The 9,709-nt window shown below is 34.1% G+C and overlaps 2 protein-coding genes across 6 annotated transcripts; one reads left to right on the top strand and one right to left on the bottom strand.

The window, feature by feature from the left end:
* Positions 1 to 934: 934 nt before the first annotated feature.
* Positions 935 to 6,099, top strand: LOC107271891 (ciliogenesis-associated TTC17-interacting protein-like). Of its 3 annotated transcripts, XM_025089309.1 has the most exons (4): positions 935 to 968; positions 2,061 to 2,161; positions 2,219 to 2,309; positions 2,457 to 2,598. In XM_025089309.1, exons 2-4 carry the CDS (start codon positions 2,087 to 2,089, stop codon positions 2,552 to 2,554), a joined length of 264 nt encoding a protein of 87 aa, XP_024945077.1. In that variant the 5' UTR covers positions 935 to 968; positions 2,061 to 2,086; the 3' UTR covers positions 2,555 to 2,598. The 3 variants fall into 3 exon arrangements, 2 of the variants coding, with proteins under 2 accessions (XP_024945077.1, XP_015603928.1); XM_015748442.2 differs by lacking the exon at positions 935 to 968 and having other exon boundaries at positions 1,973 to 2,161; XR_003061110.1 differs by lacking the exons at positions 935 to 968; positions 2,219 to 2,309; positions 2,457 to 2,598 and adding an exon at positions 6,050 to 6,099 and having other exon boundaries at positions 1,973 to 2,161.
* On the bottom strand, positions 1,247 to 5,930 carry LOC107271855 (vacuolar protein sorting-associated protein 41 homolog). Of its 3 annotated transcripts, none has more exons than XM_025089258.1 (12): positions 5,761 to 5,930; positions 5,554 to 5,691; positions 5,003 to 5,484; positions 4,545 to 4,940; positions 4,195 to 4,459; positions 3,648 to 4,139; positions 3,243 to 3,579; positions 2,947 to 3,195; positions 2,838 to 2,882; positions 2,695 to 2,768; positions 2,565 to 2,622; positions 1,247 to 2,400 (listed from the first exon to the last, which is right to left on the bottom strand). In XM_025089258.1, exons 1-11 carry the CDS (start codon positions 5,767 to 5,769, stop codon positions 2,569 to 2,571), a joined length of 2,541 nt encoding a protein of 846 aa, XP_024945026.1. In that variant the 5' UTR covers positions 5,770 to 5,930; the 3' UTR covers positions 1,247 to 2,400; positions 2,565 to 2,568. The 3 variants fall into 3 exon arrangements, with proteins under 3 accessions (XP_024945026.1, XP_015603841.1, XP_015603848.1); XM_015748355.2 differs by having other exon boundaries at positions 1,247 to 2,220; XM_015748362.2 differs by having other exon boundaries at positions 1,247 to 2,220; positions 2,947 to 3,183; positions 5,761 to 5,929.
* Positions 6,100 to 9,709: the final 3,610 nt, after the last annotated feature.

Below are 9,709 nucleotides of genomic sequence, written 5' to 3'. Positions count from 1 at the left end.
TATACGATGTAATATAATACAATATTTGTAGATTAATATAATCATATATTTAATGAATCTTAAGTTAACTAGGTGAACCAATAAGCATAGTTGATAATTAAGAAAAAAAAAAGGGATGAGTCGTGAGTTCCGAATTCGAGATTCTCGGACGTTAACCCAGCACTAAGCACGTACGCTACCAAGCCATTGTGCTGTAGATATAGGAAACTTTATATTTGTGTAGTTACCTACGTTCGAGGATTTGTTTAAAGTTTTATTTGCTCACTCTATTATTTACAAAACTTCATATGGATATTAAGGGAATTAACATCGGCAAAATTTACTACCTCATTACTACGGTTTATGTAATATGCAGTAAGAAAGGGTGGATTCAAGTCTCCCTATTTGAGTGTTCACCCGGTTTAAAATCGTGGATCTCGAGGAACACACGAATTCATTCGACCAATCAAAAACGTGGAACTAGTTCGAGAGTCTGGTTCAGGTGGCGCGTCGACGCGCCAAAACAGCTCTAGATAAAATCTTGGATCTCGAGGAACACACGAATTCATTCGACCAATCAAAAACGTGGAACTAGTTCGAGAGTCTGGTTCAGGTGGCGCGTCGACGCGCCAAAACAGCTCTAGATTATCACGCGTAGTATTACTATATATACACGACCAATCAAAAACGTGGAACTAGTTCGAGAGTCTGGTTCAGGTGGCGCGTCGACGCGCCAAAACAGCTCTAGATTATCACGCGTAGTATTACTATATATACACGACCAATCAAAAACGTGGAACTGCTTCGAGGGCCCTCCGCTAAGGTGGCGCGCCGAAACCAGAGAAAAATTGAGACCACCAAAAACAGGCTCATTGGCAATCTCCCTACTCATCTTTGGTTTCACCAACTCAGAAATTGATCCTTGAAAATCTTTCGAATTTTCCGGGCAATCAGCTGCGAGGGATATAACGTGAAAAACGGATTCTATGGTACATTTTATTTTGATTTATAGTGATTTATACTGTTCAACGTCAGGAAAAAAGGGTTTTTGTATACACTCTCCAATTTATCACTATAGAATTATTAAATAATAAAATTAATAAAAACAAAGCTTGCAACTCATTTTTACATAAATAAATATGCTATTTTTATAAAATTTCAAGAATTAATATATTTTTCATTGTATTATAAAATATTGAAATTTATATAGTTTCTATAAGTTATAATTTAAAAGCATCTTTATATAGTATAGTCATACAGAAATTGATACTGAGGAAATTCAATTTATTTACTATAAGAAATACTGTACAATTTCAGCATAATTCATTTGACTAAAGGAATATTTTATGTGCACAGGCATTTCTCCTTATATATTAGTGATTCATTTTTTTCATTAAATATTATACATTGTAACACATTTTGTGTAAAAGAAATCTAATAATAAGTAACATCAAGCCCGATATTACAATTACTCTTATGTTGGTAGTGTCTGGGGGAAAAAAGTATAGTGGATACAAAGCTGTTATACATATAAAGAAATTAAATGACATCTTTGATCTTTCAAATGTTTGCTACATCTGAATATATACGTTTTTTAGAACTTTTAATGGTTATATTTCTTTTATCAATATAATCTTAAATTAAATTCTCATACAAACATGTCCTATAAGCAAAATATATGAAGTTAAATAATTGTGATATTAAAGTATTTACCACAGAATAAATACATTCCCATCATGTAGGATCTAAGTAAGATTAACTAATTATGTACAACATTTGAGAAAAATACACGAACGTGATTGGTTAATTCTACTTAAATCCTGCACGATAGAAACATAGACAATGTAGATTACAAAATTTGCAATCACGTTTATATAAAGATTCGCACACAATGAAAGGAATGAAACATAAAGGGAAGAGCTGTTATGCGGTTAATACAGTGACTTTGTTAATTTTTTGCTTCCAGCAAGACAGTGATGATTAATCAAAACCATTCTATTCTCCATTCCTTATGTTTTATTCCTTTAATTACGTTCGGACCCTAACATTCACATATATAATGGAATTGAATTCCATGATAGATTCCACAGAAACGAAAATTGAAGACATGACATGTAACGATTCAATGAAGGGAAGAAGGCAGCAAGATATGGAAATGATATCTAAATATTTTGAAAGAAAAGTAAGTATAGCAAAAGAATTACAAAAATAGCAAAATACCTTCTATTTAAATTTACAGACCTGCAAGAAAGTGCAGCACATTGATTATATTGATAAGCATCCTCAGCTGAAGAAATTAGTAGCTAACTATGTTCAAGCTCTGACAGTTGGTAATCAATTGAAAAATTTCACTTTTAAAACAAAAACCACATTATTTTTAATTCTAGCAGCTTTAAAGAGCTTTTTTAAAGCTTTCTAATACTGGAAATTGAAAAAACATTGTTTTTCTAACATGATCTAATAACATTTTTTTACAGTGAAACCAGTGAACATACTATTTTTTACAATTCAATACTTCAAAGCATTTGCAAAAACATTAAAAAATTGCATTAGTACATCAAGAAAAAGAAATTGATATAACTTACTCCATTATGTCCGTTCTAATGATACATTTTTTTGGGGATTACATATTACACAGTTATCCTGAAAAAAAAACGGAAAGTTGTAAATTACATTAAAAATATATAATTTACTATTAGAACAAATTGTACCTACCACCACTTCCAAATTTGGTAAACAGTCTTCATGAAACGTATGTCTACAGTAAAATATAACTACACTTCTAGGTTCTGAAATATTATGATGTATTAGATAATTTGAAATGGAATTATAAAAAGCATAATTCTAATTTATCAAACCTTTTACGACAATGTTTCTATGGCAAGCACCGCACATTTGATAATCTGCAAATTATTTAAAATCGGACAATTAATAACAAAAGAAAATATGAAAATAAATGTTGCATACCATCCATGGAAATTCCTTTCTGATGAAAGCGTACGAGTCTCTCGTGCAAATTGAAATAATCACTGGAAAGAATTTTCTTGCAGCCTTCCTGAACGGAAACCTGAAGGTTATAATCACATATCATTTTTACCAGAGCATTCTTTAATCCAGGAATCTCTAAAGAAGGTTCTATTCTCTGAACCATAACTCTGGGATCTACATAGGTTCCTATTCTCTGGAGTAAAAATGTAATCGCCTCTGAAAGTAAAACTATTTACAAAAGGATTCCACACAACAATTTTGTCTACATTACTTACCAGGTTTATCAAGAGAGTAGTTAACAAGATCGTTCCACAATTCTTCATCATCATGTTCTTGGCAAAATGCAATAGCGCTTTCCATGTCGTTTAATTCTCTGGTCATAAGTCCTAAAGCTTCGGTAGTATTGCCGATTCTACCCAAAAGATAAACCATTTCTGGGTAAAATTTTCTTTGAGTACATATATCTAGTGCTTCTTCTATCGGATAATTATCAGAGCGTCGTAAAAGAGGTAGTAATTTATCCCTCGAATAATCGGCGTAAAGACGCACCAAAAGCCCATGGTATTTTCCCTTTGAATCCTTAGTATCTTTCCGATGCAGTGCGTCTAAATACTAAATTAATAGAATCAAAGCCCGTCGATTAATAATTGAACAATACTACATTACATTTATTTACTTACCATATACAAATAACGATGATTATTTCGTAACTTTTGAACCACAATATTTGATGGGACACGATCTTTTTCTAGGAAAAATTGTATTGCTCTCTCAGCATCTAAATCCATTAATCCTTCAATCATATCGTATATTGAATTATACAGTTGGTGTTTCTGGATCAAGTGAAATACATCCTTGTGCCGTAGTTTCAAATACATTGCTAGTGCTTTATCATACTTTCCATCATGACTATATAGAATAGCAAGTGCTTCAAGAAGAATGTTATGTCTTTGTTTATGCACGGGAAGATGCTCTAAGACTCCATTAACTACTGCCGCCACCGTGTACAAGTTTGGTGGCCATTCTTTAATTAATTGTAGAAAACCATCAAGATCCATTTTCAAGTACTCATATAGAACCATTTCATAAATTAATGGATCCAACGTAACATCTCCTCGAGGCAAATATGAAGAGATTGATCTAAGTTGATGAACTCTTGCAAATTTGTATACCTAAGAGCAATGAAATTTCATAATTAATTATTGAGTGATGTAGCATTTATAGTACCTCTTCTTCCCAGAGTTTCTTGTCTCGCCCAAGAATTTTCAGACACAACTTTCCAGCTTCATCATATTTCTCATGACTCAGAAGATAATCCAAATAAACTCTGCCAACATAGATTAGAGAATGCTTTTTGCAATCTTTGCCAGCATTACTTGTAATGGCTTCTAAAGCTTGTTCAAACTTCCCATGAGATAGTAACCATTCGATTCTATCGTCAGCATCATATAAGCTTGCAATTACAATATCTTTGGGACTAACTATAAAAAATCTGAAGAAAAATATATGTTTATATATATATTTACTGTGTGTATGAATATATAATTAAATTTGTACATACATATTTTCCTACATACCTATTTTCATCTGTAAGACAGTCCAAATGATAATCATTACAGCTATATTCTTTATATCCCCGCAGTGTCAGAGAATTAGCACATATTGCAGAAAAATCCTGATATTTTGGTTCTACAACATGCAGAGTTGGTCTTTGACTTTTTCCATCTTCATCAGATTCTTTTAAACAGCCCAGAAGTATCAATTGACTTTCCAGAGGAGCAATTCCAGATATATAGAAGTCTACCCTAAAGGTAGATATTGGATCTACTACAAACTCTGGAAGGTCTCTACTTGCCATTTCTTGTAATGATCTCTTTCGAATTTGACAAATACGAACAGTGTCAACCCAACCAATGAGCAGAATTGTATCATCTGACCATCTTAAATTACATCTGTAATGCTCTGGTAATGCTCTGCAATATTTCATATAATTAAAAATAATTATTTCTTAACTAATTATGATTTTATTACTTACTCTGTTGTTCTATTCCACTTGATAAGACATAAGGAACATCGAGCATGTAAATCATATATTCTAACCCCTGTATCAGAGGCCCATGCTACAAATTGTCCTGCCCATGCCACTGAACGTACACCACCTTCAGCTTCGCAAAGAATAGTGGGTTTTATTCTTGATAGAAATGTTTTTTCATATAGAACAAGTTTATCGTCTCCTGTGATAAATTTTCTTCCACTACCACTTTTGTAATAATTTGGATCTATTGCAATACTTTTCACTAAACGACCCATACTCATATTGTGATTATTTTCTGTACTATAAAGTCCATAGATAAAAACTTTTCCATCGTCACTGCATGATGCTATAAAGTCTCCATTTAAATCAATAGAAATTTGATTAACTGCAACTGTATGTGCTTGAAGAGTTTTTGATCTTATATTATTTCCTTGATGATCCAATAGATGAATCATTCCCCAATGTGATCCTAGGCATAAAAACTGAAAACAAATACTTTTGTTTAACAAATTTAATGCATTATTAGGAAAAGAATTGATGTATTTTTATACTTTAGGGTGTACAGCAATGCAGCTAGCTGCATCATTTTGCAGAATATTCTCCAAATCATTTCGTACTCTGACATACTTAAGTCTTGGCTCAACCTCATCTACTTCTGAATCTGAGTACTCTTCATTATTCTGCTCAATCTAAAATATAATTCTGTTTAATTGGATGTATTCTGATAAGAATAAATTTACATTCACTTCTGGTCTTACATTATTCATGTTGGTTTTGACGAACTTTATATGTTCTGTTCAAAAAAAATAATTAGCCTTCATAAAAAATAAAATGTAGTCTTAAACTATTCCTTTCATTACTTTTGATAGCTTTAAGGCGAATTCAACACTGCTCAGGATAGGTTCCGAAGTTCACTGCCAGTACTACAGAGATGAGTGGGAGATGCACAACGCTCCGGTTTTAGGCGATACCAAAAGCATGGCGCTAAATCGTAGCGGCGAGTCCGGGAGTAGGATTTAGTAATCATCGCCTCTGTCGATGTTACAGATTTCGCGTAGCCGCGCGGGTCATGATCATCGTTCCAGCCGATATTGCAGTCAGCGAAAATGAATGGATTGCTCGGTGGTGGGGAAAAAGTTGCCGCCCCTCACAAACCGTTCTTGATAAACAGGCGGAACAGCAAGGTCTTCCGTCCAACCGAACCCTAAACATTTGTATGGATGTAATGCGCAAACAAATGTGTATATACAAATAAATTTCAAAGTTATAAAAAATGCATAGAAATATTGGTTTTCACTCTTTACCTCTTATAATGCCGAAAACGAACATTAAAAAATGAATGGCGAAATTCGTTGGTAAATGAAACGACCGAGAACAGTTCAAAGACAAATTTTGAAATATCATAGATAAATATCTATAATAAATTTAATTTAGTATTAAACGAGCATCGTGGCTGAGTCAATAACCTGTCAAGATATAACGCTGCTGGTTACGGGTTTGATCCCCCATGAAGAACTTTTTTTCCATCTTCTTTTTTTTTTTATTTTACTACAAAAATTGTTTAAGGTTCCTCTCTTTTAACCTTTCTAGGTTGCCCAAACTTTATTTTAAGTTTATATATTTTTTTTTAAATTTTATCTATGACAGAATCGACTAATATTTTAAACGCCCGCTCGTGCCGCGCGACCGGCGACTTGAGCGACTGCGGATCCTCTCTCGCTGAGGGGTCTGCTATTGCTGTTACTGCTGCCGCTGGTTCTTATAATCTTATAAATACTTTTTTATTTGCAATCTTCAGTTGCAGCGCCCAGTGTAAACTCAATAAGATTTACTATGAGAAAATAATTAGCACACTTCATTACCTGGAATCAATAATCTTGAGAAGCAAATATGAAAATGAGCATTATCTCTGTCCGTAATTGTTCGTCCACGTGGAGTAAATATTCATAGGAGTAAATACCACATTTTTCCCCCAACATTTTCTAGGATTATCTGGAATACCCCGACGTTACTCAGACTATCCTGATGCCTTTCTATCTTGAATATCATTTCATCTATTGGTTCAATAATCTTCTTAATAAGAATTATAATATTTATTTTTATTTTGTGAGAATCGTTAATCTCTAATCGGCAAATTATTTTTAATGTAAAGTAAGCGAAACGACAATAGTAAGCAGTTGAATAAACGATCAAATTCTAGAAATACAACTTCCGAAACAAGTAAACATATACGTGTTTTTGGCATCTGGCTAGTGCACCCGGTTACGAATCGGGAGGTCCATGGTTCGAGACCCCTCTATGGAGAGCACTTTCTTTTTACACAAAAAATGTGCTTTTGCAAATGGGATTAACAGATTAAAGAGTATATCCAATTAATTTATTTATCTTATTTCAATAAAGGCATAAACAACGACAACCTGCGGGCTTCCACATCACCCAAGAGGTGCCGTAGTCGATGCGTTCCCATTATTTAACGTAGCGGGTCCCCACTAGGCCTATACTACGATCAGCGATATCAACATTACGCAAACGATCTATTTAAGTAATTAAAGTATAAACGAATGGCAATAGGATATCAAAAGGTTTCGATTAGAAAATCTTAATAATATGAGTTCTGCACTCAAATATAAAGTTTCTTCATTGAAGATGATTACGACAATTATTTTACATTATATTTCAGACACACATGACGCGTGTAAATATCTAAAAGTAAAAGAAATTGAGAAAAGGACAATTATTGGGAAGAATAGTTTATCGGTCTATTGAGATCACGTACTGGCGACTTCAACACAACAGGCTAGGAATCTGACGGATCGAATCTGAGCGGGCGTCTGCAACAATGTTTCTAACTATCGCGCGACTAGCAATTCACATTGGGGCCTGCAGCGTCAGGTTGTTCACAGTCGTACAGGCAGCAGCATCATGGTAAGTAGTTCTTCAATAGTTATAAGGAAACAAGACGCAACACGTCTCATGTTTATTTTATAACTATGAAGGATATTGCGAGAGAGAATATTGTGAGTTAATAGAAAATGATTTTCGATCCCGATGACAACCTTTTTTTAAAAATATTTTATATAAGCTTAAAATAAAGTTTGGGCAACCGTGAAAATTTGAAAGAGAGGTACCTTGAAAAATAGTATAGACCGTTCGTAGTATAAGCCTACTGGGGACCCGCTACGTTAAATAATGGGAACGCATCGACGGCGGCACCTCTTAGGTGATGTAGAAGCCCGGAGTTTGTCGTTGTTTATGCCTTTATTGTAATAAGATAAATAAATTAATTGGATACACTCTTTAATCTGTTAATCTCATTTGCAAAAGCACATTTTTTTTTGTAAAAAGAAAGTGCTCTCCATAGAGGGGTCTCGGACCATAGACCTCCCGATTCGTAACCGGGTGCACTAGCCAGACGCCAAAAACACGTGTTTGTTTTACTTTTTTTGGAAGTTGTACTTACAGAATTTCATTGTTTATTCAACTGCTTACTATTGTCGTTTCGCTTACTTTACATTAAAAATAATTTGCCGATTAGAGATTAACGATTCTCACAAAATAAAAATAAATATTATAATTCTTATTAAGAAGATTATTGAACCAATAGATGAAATGATATTCAAGATAGAAAGGCATCAGGATAGTCTGAGTAACGTCGGGGTATTCCAGATAATCCTAGAAAATGTTGGGGGAAAAATGTGGTATTTACTCCTATGAATATTTACTCCACGTGGACGAACAATTACGGACAGAGATAATGCTCATTTTCATATTTGCTTCTCAAGATTATTGATTCCAGGTAATGAAGTGAGCTTATTATTTTTTCATAGTAAATCTTATTGAGTTTACACTGGGCGCTGCAACTGAAGATTGCAAATAAAAAAGTATTTATAAGATTATAAGAACCAGCGGCAGCAGTAACAGCATTAGTAGACCCCTCAGCGAGAGAGGATTCGCAATCGCTCAAGTCGCCGGTCGCGCTGCACGAGCGGGCGTTCAAAATATTAGTCGATTCTGTCATAGATAAAATTTTTAAAAAAATATACAAACTTAAAATAAAGTTTGGGCAACCTAGAAAGGTTAAAAGAGAGGACCCTTGAACAATTTTTGTAGTAAAATGAAAAAAAAAAGAACATGAAAAAAGAGTTCTTCATGGGGGATCGAACCCGTAACCAGCAGCGGTATATCTTGACAGGTTATTGACTCAGCCACGATGCTCGTTTAATTCTAAATTAAATTTTCTACATATATTTATCTATGATACTTCAAAATTTCTCTTTGAACTGTTTTCGGTCGTTTCATTTACCAACGAATTTCGCTATTCATTTTTTAATGTTCATTTTCGGCATTAGAAGAGGTAAAGAGTGAAAACCAATATTTCTATGCATTTTTTATAACTTTGAAATTTATTTGTATATACACATTTGTTTGCGCATTACGTCCATACAAATGTTTAGGGTTTGGTTCGACGGAAGACCTTGCTGTTCCGCCTGTTTATCAAGAACGGTTTGTGAGGGGCGGCAACTTTTTCCCCACCACCGAGCAATCCATTCATTTTCGCTGACTGCAATATCGGCTGAAACGATGATCATGACCCGCGCGGCTACGCGAAATCTGTAACATCGACAGAGGCGATGATCACGGTGATCACGATCACCAAAAAATCCTACTCCCGGACTCGCCGCTACGATTTAGCGCCATGCTTTTGGT

Source organism: Cephus cinctus, unplaced genomic scaffold, assembly GCF_000341935.2.
Source record: "Cephus cinctus unplaced genomic scaffold, Ccin1 Ccin1_scaffold0086, whole genome shotgun sequence".
NCBI classification, from domain to species: Eukaryota; Metazoa; Arthropoda; class Insecta; order Hymenoptera; family Cephidae; genus Cephus; species Cephus cinctus.
This window is presented reverse-complemented; position numbering and strand designations above follow the sequence as displayed.

Excerpts from the sequence above, each read along its gene's own strand:
- LOC107271891 (XM_015748442.2), top strand. The coding sequence starts at position 1,991 with ATGTTTTATTCCTTTAATTACGTTCGGACCCTAACATTCACATATATA. Across the intron at positions 2,162-2,218 it reads CTAAATATTTTGAAAGAAAA|ACCTGCAAGAAAGTGCAGCA; the intron begins GTAAGTATAGCA and ends TTAAATTTACAG. Across the intron at positions 2,310-2,456 it reads TGTTCAAGCTCTGACAGTTG|TGAAACCAGTGAACATACTA; the intron begins GTAATCAATTGA and ends ATTTTTTTACAG.
- LOC107271855 (XM_025089258.1), bottom strand. Across the intron at positions 5,485-5,553 it reads GCATTGCTGTACACCCTAAA|TTTTTATGCCTAGGATCACA; the intron begins GTATAAAAATAC and ends ATTTGTTTTCAG. Across the intron at positions 3,196-3,242 it reads CTACTCTCTTGATAAACCTG|TTTTACTTTCAGAGGCGATT; the intron begins GTAAGTAATGTA and ends TTTTGTAAATAG.